The 16,450-nt window shown below is 38.1% G+C and overlaps 1 protein-coding gene across 4 annotated transcripts in view; it reads right to left on the bottom strand.

Moving 5' to 3' along the window:
- The window catches only part of lrp1aa (low density lipoprotein receptor-related protein 1Aa), a 180,492-nt gene that overhangs the window by 91,665 nt on the left and 72,377 nt on the right, over window positions 1-16,450 (bottom strand). For 2 of the 4 annotated variants that reach the window (XM_081356952.1, XM_081356953.1), the window contains exons 21-31: window positions 14,917-15,099; window positions 13,686-13,883; window positions 12,907-13,152; window positions 11,130-11,327; window positions 10,768-10,975; window positions 9,569-9,733; window positions 8,268-8,512; window positions 6,442-6,573; window positions 4,277-4,504; window positions 3,193-3,367; window positions 580-674 (exon numbers count right to left, since the gene is read on the bottom strand). In XM_081356952.1, coding sequence (XP_081213078.1) covers window positions 580-674; window positions 3,193-3,367; window positions 4,277-4,504; window positions 6,442-6,573; window positions 8,268-8,512; window positions 9,569-9,733; window positions 10,768-10,975; window positions 11,130-11,327; window positions 12,907-13,152; window positions 13,686-13,883; window positions 14,917-15,099 — 2,073 coding nt within the window. The remainder of the gene's footprint in view (window positions 1-579; window positions 675-3,192; window positions 3,368-4,276; window positions 4,505-6,441; window positions 6,574-8,267; window positions 8,513-9,568; window positions 9,734-10,767; window positions 10,976-11,129; window positions 11,328-12,906; window positions 13,153-13,685; window positions 13,884-14,916; window positions 15,100-16,450) is intronic. The other 2 variants (XM_081356954.1, XM_081356955.1) reach the window with 1 other exon arrangement.

The raw sequence follows: 16,450 nt of genomic DNA, 5'->3' as shown, positions 1-16,450 counted from the left end.
TTCATTTTTAGAAAACCATACATTATTACAAGGAAAAATATTAACACATGAAGGAACATCTTTTTGTGTCCATGAAGATGTGAAAAAATAGGCATAAATCTAGCTTACACATTTACCCAAATTATTATACGCCTGTTTAACCGAAGCTAATCTGGGTGTGTTTCTCCATCCCCAATGTCACTTCTCTGTGTTTTACGGCCCTGACGAGAACGTCGGTCTCCTCGGCTGTGAACCGCTCTGGCAAATCCGCCGTTATAATAGCAATCCGCCATGGAACAAGCGCGCCTGCTCTTAAAGGGAATGTGAGATGACGCTCTGATTGGTTTATTTCACGTTACGCCCAAACCACACCTATGAGTAATGAAGCTACTTCAGACAAACACATTTTAGATTTGCATCGGGCGCAAGAGTCATTTATCCCGCCGCTATAATAGCAACAGCGCCCGAGATCTTCCCACAAAGTTACTTGCGTTTCGCGTTTGATACTTGCGTTTCAGATCGTTAAAATAGGGCCCCTAACCCAGTGCAATCATGTTGTAAGCTTGTTGAGGCTGAACCCCTCTCTCAGCTGTCACTCACCCACTGGAGCCTTCTGATCGGTGAAGATCACGGTATGGTTTGTGCCGTCAGTGTTGGCCATGCTGATGTTATCGCCATCAGTCCAGTACAGCTTCCTGGACAGTTCAAGAAAACACATGAGAATAACTGTTATATTGTTAGTAATATTTCAAGATGAAAACTTACTGGACTGAAACAACTTAGGTTTACTTGATTACCCATATATGTGACCATGGACCACAAAACCAGTCACATGGGTCAGTTTTTGGAAATTGAGATTTATACAAAATCTGAGAACTTTCCATTGATGAATGGTTTGTTAGGATAGGACAATATTTGGTTGAGATACAACTATTGAAAATCTGGAATCTGAGGGTGCAAAAAAATCGAAACATTGAGAAAATCTCCTTTAAAGTTGTTCATTTATGTTCGCGATTGTGCGGCATTCACTCACAAAAATAAATGTTTTATATATTTACGGTAGGAAATTTACAAAATATCTTCATGGAACATGATCTTTACTCTTTGATCTATGATCTTTATATACCCGTGCGACATGTGACTGGTTTTGTGATCCAGGGTCGCATATCTTTTTTTATATGTTCAAATGTTAGTATTAAATATGATACATCAGGCTTTTGAAGAACGGTTTATTTGTTCATCTTTCAATCATCATTGAATTGCATTGCATTATATGTTTTAAAACTATAGAGCTTTGATGATAAAACTAAGCATTTAAATATCATCTTACTAAGACATATTATTGGCAGATATAGAGTGATAACTAGTATTTATATGCAGTTTATGTAAAGATCTCATTGATTTACATTACAATCAGAATCTGCGTCAATCATCTTTGTCTGGATTATCAAGTCAAGTCAGCGCGTGATTTATCTTGATCTAATTATTTAATCAGCATGTGCTGAGTGAGTGTGAATGTGTTTCTACTGTGAATGAATCAGTGAACAAGTCATTTTAAATGAATATTTTAAATGAATATTTTAAATGAGCGAATGGTTCTCGTTCACTTTCAAGCGAAATCAAGAGATTTCTGGGTTACCACATAATTATTTAAATTAATTACGGTCATAAATCATAAAACGGCTATTGGGAATGTGCCATTAAGAATTATTACAAACTTGCACGTGGAACATGCAGATGTCTTTTTTTCAAACTATGGGTGAGTGTTTCACTCAATTATTTTATTTCATTATGCGCTTCATTTCCATTAGCATGGAAGACGGTAATGAAGGACGATGACAAAAAGCAGTTTGGGCACTTTAACTAAATAAATATATGCCTTGCTGGTTTAATATATATATGCGCTTTATTTATTTACATGTGTGTAGGTTACGTGCGTCTCAGAGCGACTCCGTTCACAGTAAATGCTGCTCCACATCAACTGTTATCATTAAAATTCATTGAGCGTCTTAAACTCCATCTCTGCATATGCTGTGAGTTTGGTTTGCTAATAAAGTTAATCTGGGAATGCAACATGCGCAATTTCATTATTTGATATTTTATTCATTCATTTATAAACCTACACCAACACAGAAGAATACATCAATATCTTTCTAAATATGCAAACTAGTCATCGTGATTCCAAAATAAAAGTCTCAACCCTCGCTCCGAGTTTGCATGTTTTGATGTCCACATGTTCTTGTTCAAGAAGTTACAGTGGCTTTAGCATTTCTATCATTAAAAAAGTGGCCAAATATTAAAGATTAAGTAAACATTTGAATTAAATGTTGTTTGGCCAATATTAAACAAGGATTTGATCTGCTGTAAAGTGTAACAACACCAGGCTGTTGATTCCCTCGACAGGCCTTTGTTATAATGCATAATGTGCATAAGATGATTGTTTATATTATGTATATTATGTATTGTAACAGTGTTGTTCTATAAAATCATATGATTACTTTCTTTTGATACTTTATTTCCGATTACTCGATTAATCGTCAAAATAATCACCCGATTAGTCGATTACCAAAATAATCATTAGTGACAGCCCTAAATGATTTATCTATGCACATCATTATCATATCTCGTAATCTTGAATCAGAATAACTTCCTCTCCCTCTTTCAGCACCTCTTCTCTTCTCTGATGAACCTGTCACTCAAATGAGATCCACCAATAGCAAACCACAACCATCCAATCAATTCCCCACGGACAAACTCAAGCCCCGCCTACATTTGTTCTTGTTCCAGCATCCGTTTCGCTCTGATATACGTCACAATAGGCTAGCGCAGCATCTGTTTCATGCCGACTGTAATGGTTGTTCAGATTAAAATGAAAGGTTTTTTTTCATGCAAAATGAGTGTCGAATGCACAGATCAATGTCTGTTACGGGCTACATTTAAAAACTCTTATTGGACTGTTGTATCTTAATGTTTGTGCTGCAAATTATATATATATTTTTTTCTTTTTCATGAAAATACTCCCAGTGCAAATGGACAATATCCTAAAGCCTGTACTCTATGTCACGATGTCGCCCAGTAAAACATGAGAAAACAAGAGTGCATGTGGTTGATCCTGTTATGCATCTATTTCTCTGCCTTTAGGAAGTAAAGCGTGTAGGAGGGCAGGGTTGCGTGTGTAAATGTCTTGAGTGTTTGTTGCACGAGTGCGCTCACCCCAGTATAGGATGCAGCACGAGGCAATGGGGCTTGTCCAGGCCTTGAATAACAGCGTTTTTGAAGGAGCCATCCAGTCTGGCCACGTTGATTTGTTTCTTATTGCCGTCATAGCTGGTCCAGAAGAGATTGCGTGAAACCCAGTCCACCGCCAGACCATGTGCGTTGGGGATATCTGATCACACGCAAAATAACCATGTCCAGATATTAATTGTTTAAATCAATATAATCAGATGAAAGTCACAGAAATCTAAACATGCGCATTCAGTGCATTTCCACAGGGATAAACATCTGGACGAACAGAAAGACGGATGGTAAAGTGTGAGTCATTATTTCATCATAAAACCCAACATGTCTGTAATTTGGTTTTGAGGGCTGTGCTAATTTTACTTAAACAGCACTCACTAAAAAACTCTCGACTGTAAACACGACAGCACTTCTGCACTGTAAACAATGACCAAGATTCTCATACACACAATAACAAGATTTCAACAACAACATCCTGATATTCTGAAGCCTTGTGTGAACTCAGAATAGAATTAATAGATTCTCTCAATGGGGTAGTTCAGCCGAAAATGAAAATTCTGTCATCATTTAATCACCTCCATATCGTTCCAAACCTGTCTGACTTTCTTTCTTCTGCAGAACACAAAAGATATTACTATTTTTGTCCATATCACGAAATTCATTGCGGTCCAAAACGACATTGACTTTCATTGTAAGGAAATTTTTAGTGTTCCACAGAAGAAAGAAAGTCAATGATGACAGCGTCGACAGTGAAAATGATTATAATGAACTTTAAGTGTTATTCTAACAACCTTAATTTATTTGATTTCCATATTCAATCAGTCTGTATGAAGTCAGAATTAAATTTGTATAATTCTTATATCAAGTATCTGCTTTGGCATTTAAAATTGTGAAATTGATATAGTCTAGTAATCTCTAGAAAATTCATCCACTAGCAAAAGGAATTCACATATTCACATATTATCACATATTACAAATAAAAGCAGTGTTTTAACAGTTATTTTCTGCTGTACATGTGCATCTGCTTTTATTCCAGTCAAGCTGATGAGTGTTGTACCTGCAGACACCACTGTCTCTATTCCTGTGCCGTTGATGAAGGCCCTCTTGATGGTCTGAGTCCGAACATCCGACCAATAGATGCGCTTCTCCAGAGCGTCGTAATCCACAACCGTGACGTTGTCGATGTCAGGGACGGTGAAGGAGATGATGTAGTTGTAGTATGGATTATAGATGTCCACTCCTCTTATCTCAATCTGACGAGCGTACAGTAGGAACTGACGCGACTCTGGAAGAGAGACGGAGAGACTTGTCATGACTGGAGACAAAAAGGAAGACAAATCGAACCAGACAAAAGGTCACTGGAAAATTTTTTATTTAAATGCGAGGATCCATTCACATTTACCAGTACGTTTTCTGCTGAGTTTACAGACATTTCCTTCAACCCTAAAAAAACCCCAGTGAAAAATCAATACAGAAAATTCCTTCATATTAACACAGTACATTCTCAGGATGTGGTTGGAGTTTATATGGGACAGCTGACTCTCTTGAAACAGCATATTTAAAGAAAAGTTCAAAGTTAAAGAGAAATGTATTCTGACACGTATATGCGCAATAGACTTCGACTGTAAGAGCATTACTGTAAAAATAATGCATTCATGTTTTTACAAACTAAGGGACAAGTCTATTATCTTCAATAATCAACAGTAGGTTAGGCTGCGTGAGAGAGATGCCAAGATATCGATCGTTCCGCCAAAGCAACAACAGAAAAAACATCTTTAAAAGGAATTTTTCACCAAAAATGAAAATTCTGTCATCATTACCATGTTGTCATGTTGTTCCAAACCCATATGACTTTCTTTATTTTATAAATCATAGACGTCGATATTTCACTATTTAAACAAATATTAGGATTTATAAAAAAATAAACAAATGTATTAAATGATTATCTTGCTCTTTTACATACTATATAATGAAAGTGAATGGTGACTGGAGCAAAAATCACCATAAAAGCTCCATAAACCTGCCATATAAAGTTGACCTATGGTATAAAATAGATTTAAAGAATCTAAATATAGGAAGCAAGTTTGTATGAATTAACTTTATACTGCTTTATAATGCTTTCCATGGAATTTTTGGAGCTCCACTCCCATTTCACTTTTATTGAAAAGAGCAGCCTAGACATTCTGCAAAGTATATGGATAACACTTTATTTCAATAGTCCACTTTAGACATTCTACTAACTATAAGTAACTTTGCAACTACATGTCAACCAGCAGTCATTAGAGTATTAATAGACTGTCTGATTAATATCTGATAACACTTTATTTGGATGCTCCTCAACACACATTCTACAGACTATGGACCCTATCTTGCACCCAGCGCAATTGACTGTACACCGATGCATGTATCATTCCTATTTTGCACCCGCGCAAAGCGCGCTTTTCCCTCCACAGAAGCACGTCGCTAAATTAGGGAATGAACTTGCGCTCCCTGGGCGGTTCAGTGCAAAAAAGGAGGCGTGTTCCAGCGCAAACATTCCTTCATGCTATTTTGCAGGTTTAGAAAACAATTGCGCCACTAACCAGGAAAAAATAGTTTAAAGTCAGTGGCGCATTGCGCATGTTATTCATATGCTATTTTAAGGGCGCATGCTTGGCCATAATCAATGTAGCGTGTGCACAACGCGAATACACTTTGATTCTCTCATCTACACAGAAGCAGCAGTTTTCATTTTTGCAAATCATACATTATTATGATAGATAGATAGATGGAAAAAGCGCGTCTGCTCTTAAAGGGAATGTGAGATGACGCTCTGATTGGTTTATTTCATGTTACGCCCAAACCACACCTATGAGTAATAAAGCTACTTCAGACCAACCCATTTTAGATTTGCGCCTGGCGCAAGAGTCATTTATCCCGCGGGGAAAATAGCAACAGCGCCCGAGATCCGCCCACAAAGTTACTTGCGCTTTGCGCTTGACACTTGCGTTTCAGATCGTTAAAATAGGGCCCTATAAGTAACTTTGCAACTACATGTCAACTTATTCTACTAACTCATTAGCCATAACCTAACACTACTAATACTCTAATGAGAGTAAGCTGACACGTAATGAAAGTTAGTTGAGAAACTGACGAGACTCAGCACAGATTCTGTCAGGATGTAAATTAATCAGAAGATGATAGCAGGTCTGTTGTGCCGCTGGATCGAGCTCTAGTTCGTACCGTAGCAGGTGTGGTTGTCTTCACTCAGTCTCATGAGGTGAGGACAGGCGCAGGAGAACGTCTGGTTGTAGTTGATCAAGCACAGGTGAGAACATGGACCCAAACCACCGTTAGCAGCACACGGGTTCGGCGCTGGAGAGAGAGGTGAGACAGACGGAAATGAAGAGGAGGTGAAGTATTGAGCTTTATTGTGTCATTGCCACATTCAAATTTATGGCCAAGAAACCAAACCAGCTGAGACACTGATGACAGATTGAGATGTCGGCCAAACTGAGCAAATTAGAGAGAGAGAGAGAGAGAGAGAGAGAGAGAGAGAGAGAGAGAGAGAGAGAGAGAGAGAGAGAGAGAGAGAGAGAGAGAGAGAGAGAGAGAGAGAGAGAGAGAGAGAGAGAGAGAGAGAGAGAGAGAGAGGTTTGATGAAAAGTAAGACAGATAAATCCAAAGGTTAAAGGTTTAAAACAGATAGAGGAACTTCTGAAAGCATGTCTAAACCAATTCATCCCCTCTGTCTGCTCCCGTTAGACATGAATAAACAGATGTCTGCCTCTATAAAATTAAGTCAGTGAGCTAAACTATCATGACAAGTTTATTCACAAGCTGCATTATGAAGCGCCAAACACCATCAACATGTGTGTCCATCAAGCCGACTGGCCCTTCCCTCAAATTGACCCACAGTCTTAAAGTTTACACAATAACTAATCAAACCATTAAAAGTAGCTTTCACAAGAAAACTTGAAAGAATGAATGATACTTCATTAATAAGCATGCCAAAAAAAGGAATTGTTGAGAAACTTCAAAGCAACCTCGTGCATTCAGATTTAAAATTGTCCTGAGTAACATGTTGAATTTGTTCATTCACTTATTCACTCATTTAGCCAATAAATTAATTTTCAATTAGTAACACAATATAAATATGCAGTATATACTTTTATAGGACACTTAATATGTTAAGTGAACTGTGTTTGACTAATTGAGGCAAGATTTGGGGGAATTTTGTTGGTGTAAAGCCGGGGTGTCCAATCCTGCTCCTGAAGGGCCACTGTCCTGCAGAGTTCAGTTCAACCCCAATTAAAAACACCTGAACCTGCCAATCAAGGTCTTACTAGGCATAATAGACACTTCCAGGCAGATGTGTTGAGGAGAGGCGGAGCTGAACTCAGCAGGACAGTGGCCCTCCAGCACAGAGTTTGGACACCCCTGGTTTAAAGGCTTGTTCACACCAAGAACAATAACTATAACGATAACTATATTAGCCTCCACACCAACAGATGATATAGTTCTGTTTATAATAAGCACTTGCTGAAGTTTTGTCATCTGATGCTTTAAATGCCTTTTAAAGTCTTTCAAGTGGATTCTGATTGGTTGTCAATGTCGTTCATCAGCTGGGGAAAAAGAAAATCACTTCGAAAGTGATTACAACAATATCGTTCCTCTGTGGTACCCCCAAACCAGGTAATGCAAACCCTACAGGCAATTTCATTGGTCAACTCAATCATCCAGTCACCTGTCAATGAATTTGACTTCATGTATTCATGTATTCATTTTCTCAGATCTGAGAAAATAACAAATAATGTGATTGACATGACATGATTCACAGGAGAAAAAAAAATCACACTATTGGAATCAAATTTTGGAATCCTTTAGAATCAAGCATTTCAAATCAGCTCTTTATGGAAAGTTTCTGTGGTGGTGCAGTGATGGAATTAGATTGTTACACCATGGTACTTGTGACATACCACTGTGACATGTGACATATTCCACTGCTTAGAAACAGGAGTTAGTAATATTGATATAGGAGTAACTTTGAAATAAAGTTTGAAGATTACCTTGTGGTTGTCTAGATGGGTGGTATACCTGCAGATCAAAAGGTTGCGTGTTTGTTCTCTGAACCACAGTGACATTGTTTCCTGTCCATTTGTTGGCTTTGGCCAGTGTGTTTGTGCGCCAATCTGTCCAGTAAACCTCTCCGCCGTACATCGTCACAGCAAACGGATGCGAGAGATACTCGTGTCCTCTGAGCACCTCGATCAGTCCTGACCCGTCATACTTGGCTGAATAGATCGCATCCGATCTGAGACGTAAGACATAAATAAACCATTTCTATGGTCATTCATTTTTGATAGGGAGCATAAAATAAGAACCAGCTAATTAGGGTTGTCGGGATCACTAGAGGCTTCCAGGAGCAGGATTGTACACCACTGGTTTAGGGATTGGGAAAGGGTCAGGGCCATTCTGTAGCAGATTTTATCTTTAGACCTGATTAAACACACCTGAACCAGATAATCAAGGTCTTCAGGATCACTAGAGACTTTGCGAAAGGTATATTAGAACAGGTTGGAGCTCAACTCTACTGTAAAGTGGCCTTCAAGGAGCAGGATTGGACACCACTGGGTCAGGGATTGGGATAGGGTCAGGACACTGCTTGGTTTGTTCTAGGACAGGGGTGTCGAATCTTGCTCCTGGAGGGCCATTCTCTAGCAGAGTTTAGCTTTAGACCTGATTAAACACACCTGAACCAGATAATCAAGGTCTTCAGGATCACTAGAAACTTTCAGTAAAGTGTGTTGGAGCTAAACTCAACAGGACAGACTTGCCTTCCAGAAGCAGGATTGGATACCCCTGGTTTAGGGATTGGGAAAGGGTCAAGGCCACTCTCTAGCAGAGTTTAGCTTTAGACCTGATTAAACACACATGAACCAGTTAATTAAGTTTGTCAGGATCACTAGAGACTTCCTGGAAGGTGTGTTGGAGCTAAGGACAGTTGCCTTCCAGGAGCAGGATTGGATACCCCTGGATTAGGGATTGGGAAAGGGTCAGGGCACTTAGTTTGTTCTAGGACCAACTTCCATTGATCCAGGAGCATGACCTACTGTACTCTCTCAGTGCAAAAATGTGCAAAATACGGCAGTACCCTTAAAAGGACATCTTTGTTCCTTATTTAGTTCATACTAGTACCTTAAAGGAATGTAATACTACTACAATATACCTTTTAAGGCTAGATAAGATACAAAGTTGTCCTTTTAAGGATACTGCCCCAGTGACAAGCTGTTGTATCTTTCTAAAGATACAATTTAAAAAAAGAAATTCCAGAGAGAGTACGGGTTTAGTACATCTCATTAAACATTACCTAGCATCTATCCACAGAATGCGGCGCTCCAGGTAGTCCACAGTCAGTCCGTTGGGCCATCCTCCACTGCCCGTCTCCTTATGGATGGTGCGTCTTCCATGTCCACTCATGGACGCAGCCTCTATCCTGGGCATGCTGGCGTCCCAGTCTGTCCAGAATAGGATTCTACAAAATAAGAGCACAGATGAGGGCTTTTTCTATGCTGCTTACAAACGTTTAAAACAAAAAGCGGGAGAATTCTTTATGGAGCTGGCTTTTACTATATGGAAAAGAGCACCGTGAACATTGTTCAAAAATGTTCTTGTATTTGGAACAACATAAGGTTGAGTGAATTATTTTTCAGACTTTGGATTAACCAGTGGTTTTCACTTCAAGGCACCCCATTCTCAAGACAATATTTGAAGGTAACTTCTGTTCTAATGACAAAGCTGCTTATTTTCAAACTTTTATTTACAGAAAGTAGGAGTGGCAATATATTAAAATCATAAAAAATCATAAATTCATTCAAATAATTAAATTACATTTTTCCAATAACTGAATGGTCTTTAGTGTTTACGCTTTTTATTTTAAAAGATTTTTTAAATTTCCATGACTTTTCAGAACTTTTTTAAATCCTCTCATACATTCATGTTTTCCAAGACGCTAGATTGCTAGATTGAATAAAAGATCAGCAAAGCTGGATATATAAACTGGCAGTAACGAATGTATTAAAACAAATTCAAAACTGGACTCAAAACATGAACAGAACAACCAGTATACTGTGATGAGAACGGATAATGAACTGAAAGAAAAACAGCTTAAATACACAAAACAAACCATTGCAATCAACGAAACAAGCCACAGGTGTACAACTTATAATCAATGAGAAACCATAGAAACAAACAGAAAACAGGAAACTGGACTAAACCATGTGTCAAACCCAAATCAGATAGACATACAGATTATCCCTTACAGAATCCTGATTCTTAAATAAAAATGACAGTTGTTAAAGAAACCAATTAAAATAAGAAACAAAATGCCAGCTTACATCTTCATTTTTAGCTGTTTTAGATTATGTTTTGTCTTATTTTAAATAATTTTAACCCATGCTAATTTAAAATATGACTAAGTACTATCGTATGAATAATACTAAAACTGCTTACGATGCACATGAAGGGGCGCAACACAATTTTCAGAGGTGGTAATGATGGATTGCTTACCCCTCTCTAGGGTCCAGAGCGATGGCTCGCGGATGCTCCACATCTCCAGCTAGTAGAGTGGTGCGCATCGTACCGTCCAGTTTGGCCACTTCAATCTGATCTAGGTTACTCTCCACCCAGTAGATGTTTCCAGCGATCCAGTCTACAGCCAGACCCTCAGGAGTGGCTAATCCATACTGGATCACCACATCAAAACTGGTCAGTGCTGCTGAAATGAAGGAAAGAGAGAGGAACAGGGACAATATATGTACAAGGAAACATGCTAATCATAGAAGAGGTGTATTCAGACCACTGTATGAACTGTACTGCATTTTTATGAATTTTTGTAACTACTAATTTAAAAAGAGCTCTGGTTAACTTACCACCATTCTCTGACAGCTTCCCACGGTAAATTTTGTCCTCAACAACATCAGTCCAATAGAGCGAGCTCTCGTTGAGGTGGAAGTCGAGAGCGATGGTGTTCCTCAGGCCTGGCACTAACACGCTGAACTCTCCTTTGTGAAGATCAATCCGTCGGATCTCATGACGGTTGGAGAAGATGATGAAGGGTTTAAATGGATCTGAAAAACAAACAAACAATGAACTCACTGAAAGAATGCCATAAAACGCATGATTAAATGGGTAAATGCTTAAATGGGTAAATGCTCTGACATTTTTGTGAAATTATGTGAGATTGGCAATCACATACATGTCTGTGACATTTACTCTGTTTATCTAAATTATTTTTTATTTCTCAAAGGAATGTGAAATACGTCCAGCAATACATAATTCATCATTTGATTAGCTAACTGGGCTGCTATGCCACTTCCTGTCACAGTAAATATTCTCCCCCTCCTCTATCTTCTGTCGTTTACATTCTTTCATTATAAAAATAAACCACCAATAATGCTGCCGAACAGTTCCCCGCCATTTTCAGCATTGCTTTCTGTCACACACCACCTCTTAAACTAAAACTTAAATTTTCAGTCTTTGAAGGAAAGAAAGTTGCAATGACTTTATATAAGACCACTTCTTGTGTGCGGGTGAAAGTTTTCCTCTAGTGCACATAGTTGTCATCTTCTGCCAAACACCCTGAACCACAACAGTTTTCATATCTATTCTAGTTTTTTACCGGCCTTAACCGATTCTTTCCATCTGTTTGTGGAAATCTTTTAGGATGTACAGTCAAAAGCATTTCATTCAGAAACTATTTCATGAGCTTTGTATTGACATTTTTAAATGAGAAAACAAAGACGTTTTCTAAGGCCAAAACAAAGACAAAACACAACACAAAACAACACAACAAAATACAAAACAACACAAAACAAAACAAAACACAACACAACACAACAAAACACACACACACACACACACACACACACACACAAACACAACACAAAAGAAAACACAACACAAAACAAAACACAAAACAACACAACAAAACACACAACAAAACACAAAACAAAACACAACACACAAAAAACACAACAAAACAAAGCACAACACAACAAAACACAAAAATCAAAGCAAAACAAAAAACATTTATTCAAATTGCTTACAATTGTAAATCTATTTACTAAGTTAAAATGTATGAGATTAAAACAAAAAAAATTACGTGAATAAGTGAATAGATTTATGATCTATAAATCTGGCTATTGTGTATTTAAAACACATTCAGTTTATTAGTACTATCACAGAAATCTTAACCGATTCATTTTTATATGCATGATAAATAAGCACCACATTAAAGGTGCATTGCGCAAGTCTCTGAGTTTTTGCAGAACTATGCCCCCTCTGGCGACAAGCGAAACTGCAACACTGCAACTGAACGCGCATGACGTCACGCCCAGTCTCAAATTCCGACCCGAATCCCTCTTATTTATTTTACTGTACAGGATTATAGAGGCAATCGCAGTGATCAGAGAAGGGCTCATTCAGCCCATCAGGCAATTGTTTAAGCATGTATGGGTTAGAAAAACGGGTATTTTTAACATGAAATGTTGCGCAATGCACCTTTAAGTTGATTAGTTTATGTAAAAAAATCCATAACCAAAATGGATGGAAATTTTATTTGCTATTCCAATAAATTAATCTCAAATTTAGGCCTAAACATTGTTTGAGTGTATGTATCTCACTGGGATTGACCAGAGCGGATCTCACCTGTGCTCCTGCAGCTCTCCATGTCGGGTTCGAGGGCCCAGCCATCGTAACAGGAGCACTTCACATTGAACTTGTCCTGTTCACAGCGCTGGCTGCACTTCAGGTGTTTGGCACAGAAGCCCTGGATCTGACACGTCTTGTTGTCGGTGCCCAGCTCCATGCCCAGTGGGCACGAGCACAGAATGCCCTCGCCCGGGGCCACTGTACAGTTATGACTGCAGCCGCCGTTGTCCAGAGAACACAGATCTAAACCAAGAGAAACAATACAGTTAGACAGTAACAACAAAGGCAGGGGACAGAGGAAGAAAACACAATATGGGATTGTTACATTACATCAGTACTGATGTGTTCAATATAGACTGAAAGCATTTAAAAACCTTGACATTAACATTGTAATGTATGCAATTACACAATAAAATAAAGAAATACACATTTAATGCTATAGTTTCAGTGATGATGTACATGTCTAAAAGACAGATGTTCTATGATTGTCTTTTTACTTGCGGTATACTTACCATTAATAAATTAATTACGGTAACACTTTACAGTAAGGTCTCATTTGTTAATGCATTATTTAACATGAACTAACAATGAACAATATGTTCTTACAGCATTTATAAACCTTTGTTAATGTTAGTTTTGGACATTTTTATATGCAATTAATATACATACATACACATACTTAAAGAATGGCCTAAATAAGGCAATAGAGTTGTGATCTAGATGCATTTGTTTTGCACTCGGTGAACATCATCTCATGTAACAGCGATGACTCTTACCACAGAGTTTTTCATCGGAGCCGTCAGGACAGTCGTCTTTGCCATCACAGAGTTTCTCGGCGGGCAGACAAATGCTGGTGTCATTAGCACACACGTGATGCGAGAGTTTACACACCAGTTCCTCACAGTTATCTTCATCTGAGTTATCTTCACAGTCACTGTCACCATCACACACCCAAGCCTTACTGATACACCGCGCTACACAAAACACACACAAAATATATTCTTGTTAACATGTTAACTGGGGAAAACTACAGACCTTGTGACCCAGTGATCAGGGAATTCTGGGAATTACCTTTTTTTGGATCCACTTTATATTAAAGGGATAGTTCACCCAAAAATGAAAATTCTGTCATCATTTACTCTCCCTCAAGTTGTTCCAAACCTGTATGATTTTCTTTCTTCTGCTGAACACAAAAGAAGATATTTTAAAGAAGGTTGGTAATTAAACAGTTGCTGGTCCCCATTGACATCCATAGTACTTTTTTTTCCTACTATGGAAGTCAATGGGGTCCATCAGTCGTTTGGTTACCGACTTTCTTCAAAATATCTTCTTTTGTGTTCAGCAGAAGAAAGAAAATCATACAGGTTTGGAACAACTTGAGGGAGAGTAAATGATGACAGAATTTTCATTTTTGGGTGAACTATCCCTTTAAGTGTCTTAACATATAGTAATTTGATACAAGGCACTTATTTAGTAAATATATATTTATGATGTATACATTTAAAAAAAAAAAATCTTGCATGTAATTACTTGAGTACATAATTAATTTCTGTGTATAAATATACGTATATAACAATGTTGAACCCACCACTTTACCCACACTTAAACCTACCCATTTAACCAAACCTTTCCCTAACCATACCCGTATCACACCTCAATAGCAGCACATGTTCTGCAATACAATAAGTACATTGAACCTAACATTTTATTTTTATTTCACTAAATAAAGAGATGGAAAATGAACCTCTGGAAGCAATTTTAAGGGATGACTCAAATGATTTGGTCAATTTCATTTGAATTTCATTATTGCCTCAACTTATGTTACTTAGCATTTTTCTCTGTATACATTACCAATTCTGAGATGATAATGACCCATTCGCTCGTAAACGCACTGCCTACTCGTGGATCACTAAATCTCAAGATAATACTGAATCAGTTTACTGATTGGTCTGAGAACATCAGACCATTACATTTAGAGCAAATCATCTATATTTTCTGCATCATTACCAGAGTCCCTGCAGCCAAACTTCACTGCTGGATCACACATGTGCGTTACACCCTCGCAGTTCTTCTCATCGCTCAGATCCATGCAGTCAGTGTCTCCATCACACCGCCAGCGGAGGGGAATACACAACCCGTCCACACGACACTGGAACTCATCTGTGTGACAGCCGCCGGGAGGACGGGTTGCTGTCGGGAGGAACAAGAGGAATTAAACAGAGCGTGCATAGCAATGTCCAAACAAATATATTTTTATTTGGGAAAAAACATTTGTGAACAATCTATAGTTTCATCAGTTTCAAACTGTTTGTTAAGAGTTTACACTCTGTAAAAAACAAATCTTAGATAGGGTAGCTTATCCTGGAGGGGAGAAGTCAAAAACTGTAGGTGTACCTCAGGGTTCGGTACTTGGCCCCCTCCTCTTTTCAATATCCTACTAATGCTATACCAATGACAAGCAGCTCTACCATGAATGGCACTTTCATCTCCAAATTTGTGAAGACAGAGCTCCTTATCTTCCCAGCTAGCTTGTAATTCAACACTTCTGCAACATCAGGAAGTAAGCTATTGTGCTAAGCTAAATGTGAGCATTTTCACATTTAGCACCAAAACTCTGGAATAGCCTTCCTGATACTGTTCGTTGCTCAGACTCGCTCTCCCAGTTTAAAACTAGATTAAAGACGCATCTCTTCAGCCAGGCATTCATATAATATTTTAATCTTACAGTTAAATCCGGTCTCTACTTCATAAACGCCAGAGGAGAACTGGCCCCCGACTGAGCCTGGGTTCTCCCAAGGTTTTTTTTCTCCATTAGGTCACCTGATGGAGTTTTTCGGTTCCTTGCCACTGTTGCCTTTGGCTTGCTCAGTTGGGGATACTTAATTTGATTAATCGATTCAACAGTGCTATTGATCTGCATTACCAAACGTGGATGTTTTACACCAGAAACATACACTGATGTACTATTTTATTTAATACTGTGAAGCTGCTTTGATACAATCTGTATTGTGAAAAGCGCTATATAAATAAAGTTGACTTGACTTGACTTGCCTTAAGCTAGGAACTTTGGTAGTAGAACCTTATTAATAGAGTTTCCTACAATTTCACTGTTGTTTATCTGTGTCACGCCTACATCTTTGTCTTAACTTTTCATTTTCTAAGGAATTTTGGAACTTATTTGTATTGTGGCACTTTTTAAAGACTAATATTTAGTAAATGTATTGATCTGTCTACACTGATACTGTCAGATGAGAACAAAACTTGAACTGAACTGAGCTCGATGATGACACTATTGTCTTCTGTAGAGCTGCTTTATAACTGATTTTGTTTTATTGCACTGAATTGAATCAATATTGAACTGACTTGAGCTGAATAAGGACGCTATTGTCTTTGTAGAGCTGCCCTACAGCAGAATTTGAATTCGTCTCATATTTGATGAAGTTTTCATTCTGTTATTATATTCTCATCTTTACTGTATAAAGTGCTATATAAATAAAGGTGAATTGACTTCTCGTGTTACTGTCTCTTTAAGACACATCAC

The sequence above is a fragment of the Scardinius erythrophthalmus genome, assembly GCF_964197995.2.
Source record: "Scardinius erythrophthalmus genome assembly, chromosome: 25".
NCBI classification, from domain to species: Eukaryota; Metazoa; Chordata; class Actinopteri; order Cypriniformes; family Leuciscidae; genus Scardinius; species Scardinius erythrophthalmus.
This window is presented reverse-complemented; position numbering and strand designations above follow the sequence as displayed.